Source organism: the organism of the source record quoted next, unplaced genomic scaffold (assembly GCF_019419815.1).
Source record: "Pyrus x bretschneideri cultivar Hongxiangsu unplaced genomic scaffold, Pyrus_bretschneideri_v1 Contig6, whole genome shotgun sequence".
Lineage (NCBI taxonomy): Eukaryota > Viridiplantae > Streptophyta > Magnoliopsida > Rosales > Rosaceae > Pyrus > Pyrus x bretschneideri.
In genome coordinates this window covers 10,862,785-10,879,906 of record NW_025999798.1, presented here as the reverse complement: position 1 = coordinate 10,879,906, position 17,122 = coordinate 10,862,785, and the positions used below count along the sequence as shown (strand labels likewise).

Here is a 17,122-nt window from a genome sequence, read left to right as displayed (position 1 = left end):
ATGAAACCTTATTGTTCACGTTTACTATCCTTGCCATTGCCACCTTTTCCCTCTCATCTCTCCACCGTCATCTTGCTCTTCCGGCAACTGATGGTGCCCCTTCCCTTCCACCGGCAATTGATGGTGATTATTCTTTTTTGTCTCTAAATTCAAGTTTTCAATTGCAAAGCGTTTAATTACGCCTTCTAGCCAAATTTTGGATTTCTTTGCGTTTTTAATCTCATCGGCATTGAAGATACATAGGAAAAAAAAAATACGGGAATTGTTATTGACACTCAAAAAATCTCATTCTACACTCCTCGCAAGTGTATTTTTCTTTCTAAATATATAAAGTTTATAGTGTAGAATGTGAAATTTGGAGTGCCAATAACAATTCCCAAAAATATTGTATACAACATTTCTCTGCTACTTCTGGAATTTTACTAAAGGAAGAAGATTGATTACAAATACCAATCATAGACAACAACTCTTTTTTTCAATCCTTCGTGGAATTGTAGTTTGTAACATTTTCTAATCCTCAAGGAATTAATTTTTTTATAATTCTCAAGGAATGAAAATTTTCCTGACATATTGCAAAAGCTTTTGGCTTGGACTTTCAGCTATCATATGTTTGATCGCCAAAAACCATATCGGGTGGAGTCTGCGACCACGATGACGAGGAAGGATTAAAATTATTGAGATTTAAGCATAAAAGGAAAAAAAATAAAAATTACAACTGCGTTGTACACCTAAGTTGCCACATATGATGACATTTTAAATGTGATATAATAAGATGGTAAAAATAATAATATTATATGTAACTTATTTTATTTTTATTTAACAAACATTTTGCACGAAATAATTAAAATTATTAACGTAAACAAACTTATGAATCAATCCTGTCAAATTTAAATCTCAAAAACTAAAATAAGAAGTTATGATAATCATAAGATTTATTTGGACCGAAAAAGTCAGAATTTTTCTGTTTTGAATTGTTATCTTGTTGTTGCCACCTTTCCAGTATCCGTATATGTACCTCTTTTACATTTTCCTTTCCTTAAAATTTGAAACAGTCCCTCCCTCCTCCAAAGCCGTACATTAGGCAAACCCGCGCATCTCTCTCGCTTCTCCCTCTCTCTCTCTCTCTCTCTCTCTCTCTAAAATTCTCTCCACTCGCTTCTGCCTTCCGGGCTGTGGCTGCCTGTTCTAGTTTTTGGTTAATCCTCTCCGAAATATCATCTGCAAAGGAAAAACCAAACAAAAAAAATAGAACAACCCATTAGCCCCAAACCTCCCAAAACACTCCAAAAACGTTGTCTTTCTGTATTGTTAAATTTCTGATCCTTTTACTTTTTTTTCCTCCAACGAACGACTTTGTCTTTCTTCGATTCTCTAGTGTGTTCAAGGTCAACCTTTTCATCTGTCTCTATAAATTATTCATCTTTTGGGGTCGATTGGGACTTGCATGCGTGAAATTCTTCTGGTGCTTGTCCGTGGGTTTGATTTGTACCTGAAGACTTTGTTTGTTTGAATTTTTTCTATCCAGCTGTGGAAATTGAGTCGTTTTCTTAGAGTTTATTGCCATTCTTTTGTTTGATTAATTTTTTGGAAAAAAAAAAAAAGAGTGTTTGGTGACGAGGTACTTCGGATTTTGAAGATTGTTTTGTTTGTTTTAATTTATGTGGAATATAAAAGAAAGGGAGCTGGTGTTGATTTTTCTCATTGGTGCATAGTTACCAACATTGGAGGCAATTGGGTTGTTGTGATTGAGTTTCAACTGGATCAGATATTTCTATTTCGTTTGTTGAATTTAAGGATATCTGTGCCGGGGAAATCGATTTGTTAACCCGAGAAGGCTTTTTGAATTTATCTGTTTTGAGCATTTGTCATTGATGGGATTCATCCAAATCTGGCAAACAAGATGACGGCGAAAAATTTTAAGCTTTGTTGATCATGTCTCTCTAAGACAGCAGTTTAACACAGATTTGTTTCCGGGATTTGCTTGTTTTCTTTTTATTGTTTTTGGTTGTTTCGATTACCGTTTGGCAGTTGGTGTTCCGTGTTTTGGTTGTTCTGCATTGATTGTTAGTAATGGATTCAAGGACAAGTGAGAATGTTGAAGTTGCAGATGTACCAAACATGGTGGATCACCAGAAAGGTAATATGAATTCAAAACTTAGGAGTGCAGGGAGTATGAGTTTCAAAGAGGTGGAACCAAAAATTAATGGCACAGGAAGTATTAGTAGCAAAGAGATGATCTTCCGAGCAGATAAAATCGATTTGAAGAACTTAGATATACAGCTTGAGAAACATTTGAGCCGGGTTTGGTCTAGAAACATTGAGAGTACCAGGCCTAAGGAAGAATGGGAGATTGATTTAGCTAAATTGGAAATAAGATATATTGTAGCTCGAGGGACCTATGGTACCGTATTCAGGGGCACCTATGATGATCAAGATGTTGCAGGTTATCACTAATAATCCATTTCCATTGTAATTTTGATTTGTTCGGTCTCGTAGGATATTGTATTTTGATTTTGATTGCAATTGAGTTGCCAACTTGTTGTTGAATGCATATTCTCTATGTATCTTGGATGTTAATTTGGGATCTCTTCACTAGTTTCATTTTGGATTCGAATATAACGATAATGATGTAATATTAGCATTTGAATAATGGTGTGTTATGTTAAAGGACTAATTTGGAATATATCTCGTTTTTCGGCATAACTGATTGCATGTTCCATGCTCACATTTGAGGCGTGATATGTAAGTGTTATATATTATTCATGGTATCTAGTAGATATTCACCTTATCTGTTCTTGACGTAGTGATGTACTAGAAGGTTGTGATTGAAGACCATTCATAATTCTGATATGACTGCAGCAACTCTCAAATATTATGAATTGAATTTACAGTTTTTGGCTTCTGTTACTGAAAGTACCATTGTATGTATGGTTAATTCTGTACTGATGTTTATCGGATTTTCTTTCTAGATGTGAATATGTGCATAAATCGTGTTGTTTCACTCTGTTTCCACTAAATATTTATCAGTCATATAAGTAGGTGTTGAACCTCGTATCTGTTATCTTGGATGATTCCGACAATGTAAACTTAGGGGTACAACTTCGTATTTGAATGATCTCAACAGGTAATAGTTTATAATGAATGTGTTAATTAGTATAATGTTAGACAAGCCCTTGAATATAGTAGTTCAAAAGAAAAAGAAAACTTGTGGATGCCAGTAAATTAATAATGGATATATTATTTTGGTTATTTAAAAACGGGTAGGATGGAAGAGCTTAATTTGCGTAGAGCTAAATGTCATACTTTTGGGATTTTCTATTCTGGCATGAGAACTTTCTGTATGGTTCTAAAATCTGCAAAGTATTGTGTCTATGAACTATTGATATTGGGATTTGTTTGGTGTTGTCTTTATCTGGAATTCAGTGGAGTTTCAGTCATTTTTCATGGTGGTCTCCTAGCATTATGAATGAATCTTGGCATTTTGACATTATAACAACATGCGATTTAAATTTGGACTAGTAAACTGATGGCAAATAAGAGCAACAAAATTATTTGCCTCTTTGTTTGCATGCATACCAAATTCTAATTGCAACCACATGCTATATATTATAGTGAAGCTGTTGGACTGGGGGGAGGATGGCTATGCCACAGGTGCTGAAACTGCTGCTCTGCGGGCATCATTTCAAAAAGAAGTTGCTGTCTGGCACAAGCTTGACCATCCTAATGTTACCAAAGTACAAACCCGCCTTTCTTTTTATCTTGTATCCAGTTTTGAAATCTGCATTTTAATATTAAAGAAATTGTTGGCTGTGGAGTGATTATTTTCATCTTGTGCTGGTGATCTTGATAGTTATTTTAGTAAATGATTCGGTAAAATAGTAGTGTCCTAGTTCCTTAATGTGGTTCTTTGTTTGTCATAATCCTTTGGGTTTTAACGATACTCCCCTTCCTCCCTCCCTTCTTTTATCACAGTTCATTGGAGCTTCAATGGGAACTTCAGATCTTAAAATTCCTACAAAAGGCTCTTCAAGTGATGGTGTAGATTCACATCCTGCTAGAGCGTGTTGTGTTGTTGTGGAATATCTCGCTGGTGGGACACTAAAGCAATTCTTGATAAGAAACAGGCAAAAGAAACTTGCCTTTAAGGTTGTGATCCAACTTGCTTTGGACCTCTCTAGAGGGTGAGTTCGATTGTTCTCTACATTTCTGTGCTATATACTTTTCTAGTAAAATTCTTATTGATCTGGGTTTTTAACCATTCCCATTGCAGTCTTAGCTATCTGCATTCTCAAAAGATCGTACACCGTGATGTCAAAACAGAGAATATGCTACTTGATACTCGCATAAACCTTAAAATAGCTGATTTTGGTGTTGCTCGTGTTGAAGCTCAAAATCCAAGAGACATGACTGGTGAAACTGGTACCCTTGGATACATGGCTCCAGAGGTATTACTCCTAGTTAATATCTTCATATGTTTTTTTACTCTTAAAAGCTAACTCTTTGTTGTGCTCTATGAACTTGGAATATAAGAACAAAAAGAAAAGAGAAATACGACTAACCTCACTACAACACCAATAATTATGCTTCGTTTTTAAATGCATCTCTTTGTTTGCTAATGCACTTCAAAAATGGATGGAAATAACATGCGGCCTTCATGCATGAGCAAGCATGCGCTCTTCATGTGAGAAAAGCCTAAACCACCTGCCAAAACCTTACCCACATATTTTCTAAAGCGACCAAACTGCCATAAGCCTGTTGTGGGCAAATGCAAAGGTAACCAGGCTCAAGAAAATGGTATGGAGAAAAGCTCTGACATGGTCTTAACATTCGTATTGAAATGTTGGGGATTGCTTGTTGTAGCTCGTATTCACAGCGTTGAAGATAGTATTACAAGGCCACCTTCCTTTTACTTTTGCCCGGAGTAATCACCACTTATTTGTACTCACTCCTACTCCATCACACCTTATGACCCCTTACTCTTAACCCACCAAATTTGCAATTGAAGGCGATGAAGACGGAGACTCAAATGAGGATGTTTTTTTGAACATCCAAACTTGATTACAAAATCAGTCTTTCCCAATCACCTTCCTTGGCATTCTTGCAATGCCCAGGCATCAAGACTCAACAAGTAATACATTGAGGTCGAGTTTGATAACCTTTTATTGAGCACACAAGCAGCACCACTAAGCATTTAAGAACCAGTCATATGACCTTTTCTTGTTATTAAAGATAAGCTTGACTGATTATGTTGAAACAAGCTTTAGACGAAAGAGAAAGAAAGGGAAGGTGAGAGGGTTTAATTGAAGAGTTGTGGATCATAGGATCATAATTGTGGATCTTACTGAAGTCTTTGTTGCTGATGGTACAGATTGAGGAGTCCAGTTCCTTGCCTGGACCAATTCTTGGCACATGAAGGGCCAACCTTTTAAGAAGGGTGTTAGAGAGTTGGATAGAGAGAGAATGCATTATGGCTATGATATCAAGAAAATGGGATGTGTGCTAGTTGAGGGGTATAATGCGAGTTTAGTAAAAAATGGTCTAACTATTAAGTGTAGAATTAGAAGTTATCATTTGAAACAAGCAAGGTTCTAAAAGGCGTCAGTCGGGCAGCGGACATGACCTAGCGCCTAGGCAGTTTTTTAATTTTAATTAAATTTATCATATAACATATAAATAAATGTTTACTTCTACTTAAAAAAAATACATAGGTGTATCAGGATACATAAGTTTTGTATTGGGATACATAAATTATGAAATAGAATGACATATAGATTATAAAGTATTAGAACATATTGAAAACATGGGAACAAGCATATAATGAGTGTTCATCTAAGTATTCAGCAAGTCTCTTACAATTCATTGAAAAAATAAAATGCAAAATGAAAGTTAACTATTTTTTGTCCAAGTGAGAGTCGCGGCCTATGCGGGTTTAGGTAGGCTAGGAGGGCGCTGGGAGGGTCTAGGTGCTTTTTCTTAATTTTCAAACGCCTATAGATTAATAGGGACGGTGGCCAGCCAACGCTAGGCAGACATTTTTAGAACAGTGAGAACGAGCCTAAAGTTTATGGGGCTTAATTGCATTGTGTTCCTCCTTGATGAGGTGAAACTATCATTTGTGCTCTTAGTTGCTAAGAATATGTACATAATTTTTTTTCCCTTTTTTATGTTGGACTTGAAATGAATGTCAATGAACAAAAATGAACTTATAATATTCTTTGCTCGCTTTACATTCTCATTGCATATCTGAACACGCAATTCAGTATAGTAGCTCATGTGGCAGCATGTAGGGTTTTCAGTGGTAAATCATTAAGCTGACAAGATATTTATGTAGGTTCTGGATGGTAAGCCTTATAATAGAAGATGTGATGTCTATAGCTTTGGCATATGCTTATGGGAAATTTATTGCTGCGACATGCCCTACCCAGATCTTAGCTTTGCTGATGTATCATCTGCAGTTGTTCGGCAGGTCAGTTTGTTCTCTAATAGATATATCTCTTTTACCTCATGTAAATACAAGGACATAGAGTTTGCTTTTCTGTTTGTTGGTTTAGTCTGAATGAACTTTGGTTGTCTTGCTAAAGATTTTAATTTTTGTGTCATGTTGATGATTTGACATCTACTTTTTATGGGCGTTTTATCGTGCATATTTTTTGGTTTTGTTATCAGAACCTACGACCAGAAATACCCAAATGCTGTCCAAGTTCTTTGGCAAACATCATGCGCAAGTGCTGGGATGGAAATGCAGATAAACGTCCTGAAATGGGTGAGGTGGTGAAAATGTTGGAAGTAATTGATACAAGCAAAGGAGGCGGAATGATACCTGAAGACCGTTCTCCGGGCTGTTTCTGTTTTGCTCCCACTCGCGGGCCATGAGCTTATTACCCCTTATTTGTACCAGCCACCAAAGGAAATTGATTGGGCTATTTTCTTGCCATAAAGATGATAAAAAGAAGGATGGTAATGTTTTCTCGGATATGCAGTTGCAGATTTTCCTATTAGCGTTGCAAACTTGTTTCTTTATTGAATGAACAAGGTTTATGAACTTTTCATCAATCTCTATTCCAGCTTGTGTTTGTGATGTGGTTCTGTTTTGATATTGGGACGTGCCATATCAAATGGTCCAAGGTGGTCACTGTTGCGAGCTTAAGGTGTTCGTGCATTTGAGAATAAATTGATCGAACTTGGGATCGAACGCGTGCTGTACAAGAAAAAAAAAAAAAGCCGAGGTAATCGTTGCTTAGGAACTAACCAGGATTGACTGGACGGATTATGGAGCTCCTCAAAAGCAAGTTGAACGGCTTATTAAAATGTATTTCGGGTTGGCTTTAAAGGAACTTAAAAAAGTGAGGAAATTTGAGAGATTTCGTTATGTATTTTAATTATTCATAAATTTCACCTTTCCTGTTGAGATCTTGTGAGATTTCACTCAAAACTTACATATAATGTATGTGAATCATTGAAAACTTCATCAAACCTCATAGATTTATAAATCTATTAATCTTCAAAATCTCAAGTAAGTGCATTCTGTTTGTTGATTTACTCCTTAGTTGATTTTATTTTGGTCAAATACTTTCGTAATTGATTGATAAGGAAGATATGTAGAGAATTTTGAAAACTAACCGTTTTATTTATGCAATTAAGACTTTTGGTCTTGTTTTCAAATTTTAAAGTAAGGTGGTTTGTAGCTCAATTAAAAGTATTTGCACGCTTTGACTCGCGAATAAAGACTATTCATCTAGTGTTTTGACGAAAATGCCCTTATTTTCTTCTTCATATCCCGTTCTTTTTTCTGCTTGGAACAATTAAATTACCAAACTACCCATATTGTCCACGTGTTGATCATCATGGATGGCTCTACTTCGAGTACAAACTCCCCAATTCTGCTTTCATTTCAACCTCCTCATCTTCCCTCTCTCAGAAACCTCGACTTCTCCCTCCTCCTCTTTCCCGCCCAAAGCCTCCTTCAAAATCAATCCCTAAACACTATACCTCCTTTGCCACCGGCACCTTCGACGACGGCACTGGCAATCAATTCTTCTCCTTTTCCTACTAGACATAGATATGGTTCGTATGCAAGTAATTTTTTGTGAATTTCTTAACCATTGTCCTAGTTTTTTTTGCAAATTTTAAATACTCTGAATTGCTAAGGGCTTGTTTGGTATCCTATTTAATTTTTTTTTTTTTTATAATTTCTCAAAACATTTCTTTAGAATTTTTTTTTAAAACAATTTTCTTTAAGACTCAAAACTTGTTTGGTTTGCAATTTAAAAATTCTAAATTTTACAACTTAAACTGGACAAAGAGATCCAAAAAGTGGGGGTCTGAGAGAAAAAGAGGATAGAGGAGGAAAGAAAGTAAGAGATAATTGGAGGAAAGAGAAAGAAGTAAGAGGATTGGAGGAGATAGAAAGGAAGAGCGGTGAGAAAAAGAACCGAGAAAATTAAGAGAGCGGATTGGAAGAGAGACAAAAAAGGTTAAAAAAGAGAAAGAGAAGGTGAGAGAGAGAATAAAGGAGACATAGATTTGGAGTGAGAGAGGAGGGAGAGAAAAGAAAGGAGTGAGTTTAAGTTTAAAAACTCTAAAAACTTACTTTTTCTGTTTTTAGAGAATAAACTATATTTTTGAATTAGTCTTGAGTTCAGTTTTTGAAAATAGTCTTACCAAACAAGTTTTTAAAGCCAAAAACTTGAAAATTGTTTTTGAGTTTAAAAAGTTGGATTCAAATAGAGTACCAAACAAGCTCCAAAGGGATTTACCATTTTTTTGTTGTTGGAATTTTCAGAGTTTTGGGTAGTTAGAGGAATAACTTGGTTGCATGACATTTTGAGGTATATAATTTGATTTACTTTTGTTTTAGTTTCTTCAGTTAGATGGTTAATTTACACCAATGCTTTTGTTTCTGAGTGTGCAGTGTGCACTACCTGTCGTTTTGAGACCTTTTGCATTATGAGAAAGAGAAAGAGGCAGTGTTTTTGTTGCTTTACTTTTGTTTTAGTCAGTAGGCTCAGAAGGACGATGTAGGAATACAGCATACACACTCAAAACATGTGTATCTATCTTTTTTCTTTCTCAATTCTACCAAAATATCGTTAAATGCGTAGATACATAAACAGTCCAAAAAATGTATGTACCAAGAGAAGAAATGTTGGATTGTCTGCAAAGCATTGGACCAAAGAGAGGAATATAATGTGTAAGTACGCTTGGCTATTCAAATACGAACTTTTTTACTTGATTGCTAGAATGGGATTTACAATTAACATTAACCGAGTGTTGACTGGACAGCGTATGCAGGTTCAGTTAGACTTAACTCCCTTTCATGAGTAACAGTCTAACCAAGTGCATAGGCGTGGGATGGGAGCACAGCTTTCTCTGTGGAATCATCGCTGCCACCCAACAAATGTAAGTGCTGAGCTTCCGATTACTGTTATTGGAGGGAGGTAAAGCTGCTATTTTTCTCTGCAAAGTGTTGTATTTTTTATTTGGGGTTCCATTTTTTTGTGTTTTTTTTTCTCTCTGTTGGGAATATTGGTATTATTGCTAGTTGTTGAATTGGAGTATTGGTAGCTTGAATTTTGCTTCAAATTGTAGTAATTGTCGTTCAAGTTTACATTTTCGTGTGAAATTGGAGAGAGTTTCGATTTTGGATGAGAGTTTAGAATATTTATGAGTGGGTTGTGTTGTGGGGTCTCCATGCTAGCAACTTATCCTACTCTACACTTTCAAAAATTGCAGGGTGGATTCTCTACTCTTGATTTCAAAGCCACAACAGTAGAAAGTATCTAGGAACACAGAAGAAATTTATCCTCTCAAACACAAAGTAAATTGGCAAGCTACACGGCAAGCAAATTACCATAAAACCGCAAAAAGTAAGCGCAAATCCAGCACAAATTCCACATGAAATTGGATGCTCTAATCAACATATCAGATTACAATCGGAAACAATCACTTCCACCACCACCGAAAACATGAGATTACAGGTTTTTGGAACTTGATGTGATTCATATATATGTGAGTAGGTGGAAGAGTTGAGGAAAAGAAAATGAAAATTTAGAATTATGTTTAGTGGAGATATTGTGTGGTATTATGAAGTAAAGAATGAAACTTGGATACTTATGTGTGTTTGATATCTTTGATAATGTATGGTTAGCGCCAATCTACCTAAAAGGTTTAAATAATACTACAGTAGTCTTGTATAGAAATGGTATTGTCATATGTGATTTTTGTGGCTAAAATTGTGGAAAGGGAAATCCCATTTGTTGATCAACAAACTTTTGTTCATTAAACGAATAATGAGAACATGTTTTGTTTGCATGATGAACCTAGACTCACTCCATGACAATTTGTTTTGTAATGGATCATGAGGAGGATCCTCACTTCACTTGTCTCCTGCAGGCTGCAGTATTGCTTTCTTGATTCCTGTAGGTACTGGTGGAAGTGGGACTTGGAACCAAATGTCCTTGTAATGCCTAAAGCACAAATGCACAGCTTGAGTCGGTCCGTCGATTCATTGAATTCGGTCACCACAAAAATCGATCTGTTTAGTAAAAACTGGTTCGGTCACGAGTTGAACTGGTTCCCAAATATTGAACAGTTGGTAAATCCGAAACGAACCAAACCTTTTACTTTTGGATCGGACGTTATATGATTTTTTATTTTATTTTATAAAATACCCTTTTATCTTGATAATGTCGGTAATGCCACAAAAACTTGATAACAAGATAATCTCTATCTGATGTGATATGACGTTCTTTAATTTGCCTAATCGATTATTATATGGATTCACCGTAACCTTTTGGGAGTAGTGGTGACACCACTTGCGCCAAGTTAAATCATTGTCATTCTCCATATAATGCAGCCTCTACCGCTCCACCTTCACCTTATCTATTACTTTCACCCATGAAGAATGTGGACGTTAAATGGACTGTATGCATGCATAGAAATTGGAAATAATATGAAATTTTTTTTTTCATGGTCCTTGTGGAGACATGTTATTTTCAATGTCATCCTCATGGTGAAAAAGTTGTTAATTAAACTTCCGTGATGAGGTATGTTAGCAATTGAGGTCTAAACCCAAACTTTTGTTGATATTTCAAAAACAAACTCACGTAACTATTACGTGAAGGGTCAAATTCGTCATTTCAATTTAAATTACATTACTGTACAAATATAATAGTGTAGAAGGCAAACAACTGTAGAAATTGCAGAAAGTTCAACTCCACCGATTGGATTGCCTTCAACGGCATGACCTCTGCAACATCATCTAACTCTACCGAAAACCTTGGCGACCTTCTAGAAGGGCACCAATGAACAAGAAGCAACATCGACAGATAAAAAAGCACCCTACCTTGCAAAAGATATAATGGAGAGGAGGGAGTTGATTTTATTTTGTGAGAAACTAGATTATTTGTCTATTTTGTGGAAGTCTTTTTTTCGGTGACTTTTTGTAATGATGAACCGTATTATATTTTGGAAGACATGCTTTTGTCTTTGTTTTGTTTTTTTTTTTTTTTTGGACATATGCTTTTGTTGTTAGTGTGGAAAACATATTATGTTATGAGAAATGATGAAGTTGGTCTTTCGTTTGGAAAATGGTTGATGTCAGCTTATTTCCCTTTTTCACTTGTTTCAGTTGTCTTCGTGTATTGGAATTAGATGTCAACTTTTTAACTCACAAGAAGAACAAGCTTATGCCATAACTTCATGAATATCAAGCAATACTTAAGTCATACTAGATGTCCATGACATAAGATATAATTTAGATTGAAATGACAAATTTAACACTTCATGTGATAGTCACGCACATTTGTTTAACAATTTGAGTTTGGACCTCAATTGCTAGTAGAGTTCACCATGAGGGTTTAATTAACAACTTTTTCACCACAAGAATGACTTTGAAAGTGGCTTTTCACCACAGAGACTACAAAAAAAAATTGGCCAAATAATATTGTACCTGACCTCTTGAAACTTTTATTTTTAATTATTATAGAAAATTCGAAAAAATGTTTCCCAAATTTGTTTGTGCGCAAAATATAGAGGGAACAATTGACCAAAAATAATAGAGAAATGTTAAGGGAACTATCTTAAAAGTAAGGCTCTCTATAAACTTTATGACATTTCATGTTTTTGTCACACTGTTTTATAATGTTGTTATTATAATTGACATTAAATTATAAGGTGATAAATAATCTATGAAGAGTTAATAAGGGTCACTTTAAGAGAGTGAGTTAATTAACAAAAATATAAGGTCATCTTCAACCGAAGGGTCTAGAGGGTCAGAGGGCCGAAAAATGTCCGAAAACTGTCTCCAACCGAAGGTTAGGCCAGAGGGCTTGTGGGCCCCATGAAATCTGAAAAGGTCAAAAGGCTAACCGGCTGACCACTTTCAGCCAGCCAGCCAGCCCGCCCGCTGGCTAGCCCAATTTCAATTTTTTTTTTTGTTTTTGTTCTTTTACTTAGCCCACCCCCTTTTTTTTTTTCCCCTTTTCCATTGCCAGCCCACTTTGGGGTTTAGGGTTTAGTTTTTTTTTTTTTTTTTAATGGTCCCAGCCCATTTTTTGTTTTTATGCCTAGCAACCATTTTTTTTTTTTTTTTTTGGACTTTTTTTTTTTAAATTTCTAATTTTTTTTTCTACACTATTTCTCACATATTTTTCACTATTCTATATTATCTTACCTCATTTTATTTCAATTCTTCACATTCCATACTATAGCCCTTTGGCACTCGGTTTGAGACGGTTTTTTGTGACAGAGCTAAAATGAGCTCTATGGTCCTTTGACCCTTGGTTGGAGATAGTAAGGAATATGATCATGCACTGTTCATTAAAATATTAATTTCTTGAAGAACCATAAGGCTAAAACGAGCTTTCTGACCAGCCTTTGGTTATAGCCTAAGGTGACAACATTATTAATATTTTTCAAAAATATATTAAGGGAATATGTTAATTAACAAGTGAGTCCGAAATCCCAAATTCAACTTTCAGCTGGTGATTAGACCTTTGAATTTAGTGGACCGCTACTCGTTGTGGATATCAACAACAATTATGGAAAAAAGGGATATCAATTTTTAAAAGAAAGAAGCAAGGAAGTGGCAGTATTATTAATTTGAATAATTCGACAATAACATCACTTTATGTACGTATCAATAAAAATGAGTATATTTATTAATAAGTAAATAATAAATTGATTATCATTTTTTATGTTATTTTCTTTATAAAATTTTGTTTATAAATTTAATTTTTCTAACATTATACATGGTTAGAGTTGTGTGATTTGGTACAAGTTAAAGGGACCATGTGCAAAATCTCACAGTACAAGTAAAGGAATGATGTGCAAAATCACATATCAAAAAAGTACTACAATAATATACAGTTTAAATTTTGTGCTTCATCACCTTCAAAAAAATAAAATAAAAACTAATGAAAAGTGTAAGATCCCACATTATTTAGGGAAGTGGATCATGTAAGCCTTATATGTATATTCTCATCTCTCCCTAGCACGAGGCTTTTTGGGAGCTAACTGGCTTCGGGTTCCATCGGAACTCCGAAGTTAAGCGAGTTCGCGCGAGAGTAATCCCGTGATGGGTGACCCACTAGGAAGTTCTCATGTGAGTTTTCAAAAACAAAACCGTGAGGGCGTGGTCGGGGCCCAAAGCGGACAATATCCTGCTACGGCGGAGTCGAGCCCAGGATGTGGTGGGGGCCCGGGCCTGGATGTATCAATTTGGTATCAGAGCCAATCCCTGGCTGGAAGTGTGCCGACAAGGATGTCGGGCCTCTAAGGGGGGTGGATTGTAAGATCCCACATCGTCCAGGAGAGTGGATCCTGTAAGCCTTATATGTATATTCTCATCTCTCTCTAGCATGAGGCATTTTGGGAGCTCACTGGCTTGGAGTTTCATCAGAACTCCGAAGTTAAGCGAGTTCGCGTGAGAGCAATCTCATGATGGGTGACCCATTGGGAAGTTCTCGTGTGAGTTCCCAAAAACAAAACCGTGAAGGCGTGGTCGGGGCCCAAATTGGACAATATCGTGCTATGGCAGAGTCGAGCCCGAGATGTGGTGGGGGCTTGGGCCGGGATGTGACAAAAAAGGCTTGAAAACTTTGAGTTTTAATGATAAGAACAAAATAAAAGGTAAAGTGAATAGTACTAGAATTGACTTTTTAGTGTAAAAATGTGGTTTTTTATTAAAGTGAACAATACCGCAACTTTTCGTTAAAACTCAAAAAAAAAAAAAAAAATTGTGCTGCATCTATACTCGTTTCCATATATGTCACGTTTATTATGATGTGCAAGATGATATAAATTAATTCCCAGTTTTGAGCTTGATCTGGATTAAGTTGTTTAGTGTTCGTCGAGTTAAATTTTAAAAACTCATAAAAGTAGGATTATTTTGATGGCCAGTTGATTTTTACTCTCTAGTTTTTATATTTTTATGCTTAAGATATGAAAAAATGAGGAGAAATTTTATTTAAACCTATGTAACATATTTCTACACCCAACTTAAATTTTAAATGTTAATTGTTTATTTTACCTTATTGCATAATTACTATTAAGTAAAAAATAAACTTAATAATAAAACTCAAATTTATCAATAAACCCTAACACTATACTTAAACCCTACTATCATTCTTTGTTTATCTTACTTTATTCTGGCTAAAACCCTAATAGTTCTCATAAAGAAAAACAAGTTTTTTTTATGGATGCTGATTATGAAGTTTTGAATCCTCCAACCAATGTATGATTTTGAAGTTTTTTTTAGACAAGCAGATTGATTTATTTCAATTTACAACTGCACACGATTGAAATACTTACGCAACTTTTCCCCAGAGCTTTTATCCTCTTTCCTCGTGCAATTTATATCCTAGTTTGTTCTTCGGTACCATGCCAATTAGGCCTCCGCCCAAAAACATATAACATTTCTTACCTTTATAAATTGCACAGGGTAAACAAATCCTTCCGAGAGTACCATCAGACATTGAGCAAGGGCTTCCTATGAGAATAATATTAGATTCAACATATACTCTTCAGATTACCATGGAACCTAATCAGATGATTCGCTTTCAAGACACAATGCATAACCTATATTCACCTATAAATCAAGCAAGGAGAGGAAATATATAATGATGTTAAGAAGAAAACTTTTGCGGAAGCCATTGAAGGGGTCAATTATAAGAGTTTGATGTCTGTGCAGGATTCGTCTAAGAATCATGCCTGGAGAAGATTTCAAAATATTGTCAACATCTATAGAAATGTCAGTCTTGTTGTCAGCCATGACTGAATTCACATCCTAATTCTCAGTGTCCATTTCCAGACGGCGTAGAGATAGAGTTAAAAATCAAATGGGTGTAAAAATAAATCCATATATTGAATTGGGTTTATGGGGGTATTTTAGGTATTAAATTGGGTTTAAAGAGATATTAATAGTTTAGTTAAAAATCAAATGGGTGCAAAGACTAAGTTGGATGTAGAAATATGTTACATGAGTTTAAATAAAGAAGATTGGAGGAATCATTGTGGAGAGATGTAGAAAAAATATATAAAAGTAGCTAAAAACTAAAACCAAAATCAAAAGGTATTCAGATTTTGTTTTCACCCATTGTTCTTTCATACCATAAAAGTGAAAACTAAAATCTAAAAAATCACAAACCATATACCAAAGACCAAAACCCGTGGTTATCAAACCGACATGCATCTTGATTCTAATTTTTTTCTTCTTCAAAAGAATGTAAACGTTATCAAACAAGTTTAAACGGAAAATAGTGAACAAATAAGTTTTTTATTTTTTATTTTTTTATTTTTTATTTTGTCAAACGATAGATTTTGTGAGATTAGAGGTTAGATTAGTTACCGACGGGGTTCGAACCCATACCATTAGTAAAGACTCAAAACATTTCCACCACTGTGATAAGGACCACTTGCTAGACGAATAAGTTTTGGTTTTCTGTCTAAATAAAAACCAAAACTAGAAAATTAAAATTAAAAGGTAAAAATTGAAATGATTATCAAAGAAGAAGAAATATTTGAGAAATGTCAAGTATCGAATGGCCTAGAGCCTAGAAAACTTGTTCAGTTCAATCACATTCATACAAGACCCCATTATGGATCACAACTTTCATGCGCTCCAATGAAACACAATTACTTGCACATTAGATATTTGTTTGGTATAAATTTCAGACAGGAACCACATACGTGGTGTTAGTGCGTGCTTTATTCATATGAAATTTCAACACGAAATGTGACTTTGATGAGTTGGTGATAAGAACAAATGTTAACTTGCTTAGTTTTTGGGTTGTCCTTTAGTGACCCCCATACGTTTGGCCATATAGTGCCTATTCCTTATTTTGGGGAAATATCACAATGTATGGTTTACCAAAAAAGAAAAATACCACAACGTACGTTAGAGTTGATTAATTAGTGTGTTAATTGGACTATGTCTGGATTTAATTATTTTTTGGTGTAAATATATCGTTATATATAAAAAAAATCATATATTACAAAATGTTCTTTGCTTGATTCATGTAAAGCGAGAATTTATGCCTTTGTTGATTACACCTTGTTAGTCCCTCAGCGTAGATTTAAAATAACATATTGTTATTAGAATGCGACTTAAATCATTGAAAATTGGTTTGGCTCAAATCCGACTTTGGAAAATAAGTCTAACAAAACATATATTGCCATCAAAATGCAACTTAAATCCTTCGTAGGCGATTTTGGCTCAAATACGCAGTTGGAACAGTTTAACAAAAAAAAAAAAAAAAACTATTTTTTTCATTGGTATTTTGTTACCAATTTGATAATTATACATGATCTCATTCTTATTTTGTAAATTTTATTGTTTTAATTAAGGCAATCCACTCACATCCCATATTCTCCATTTTCTAGTCTAGCCTTTAGTTTCTATCACGCTATCCTTTTTCCTTTATTATTGGAATACCAGAGAGTCACGGTTGTAAGGTCATATACCCAATAAAATAAAACAATGTAGAGATTAGAACGAATATGGAAAAAAAATTTATACACAAAAAATGTTTTTAAGCAACGTGAAGGGGGTATAATTGTAAATCCACATCATTGTCTTCCCTCTACAAAATGCTTCAACTTGAGGAAGGTGGCCACATCCATT

General features: G+C 35.0%; 1 protein-coding gene across 3 annotated transcripts; it reads left to right on the top strand.

Moving 5' to 3' along the window:
• Positions 1 to 1,060: 1,060 nt before the first annotated feature.
• Positions 1,061 to 7,393, top strand: LOC103928016 (serine/threonine-protein kinase STY13). Of its 3 annotated transcripts, XR_001951388.2 has the most exons (8): positions 1,061 to 2,443; positions 3,613 to 3,734; positions 3,973 to 4,181; positions 4,271 to 4,445; positions 6,332 to 6,466; positions 6,667 to 6,907; positions 6,940 to 6,957; positions 7,066 to 7,393. XR_001951388.2 is itself a non-coding variant. In XM_018642764.2 (7 exons), the coding sequence occupies exons 1-6, from the start codon at positions 2,071 to 2,073 to the stop codon at positions 6,871 to 6,873; spliced, it is 1,221 nt and encodes a 406-aa protein (XP_018498280.1). In that variant the 5' UTR covers positions 1,061 to 2,070; the 3' UTR covers positions 6,874 to 6,907; positions 6,940 to 7,053. The 3 variants fall into 3 exon arrangements, 2 of the variants coding, with proteins under 2 accessions (XP_018498280.1, XP_009335290.1); XM_018642764.2 differs by lacking the exon at positions 7,066 to 7,393 and having other exon boundaries at positions 6,940 to 7,053; XM_009337015.3 differs by lacking the exon at positions 7,066 to 7,393 and having other exon boundaries at positions 6,667 to 7,053.
• Positions 7,394 to 17,122: the final 9,729 nt, after the last annotated feature.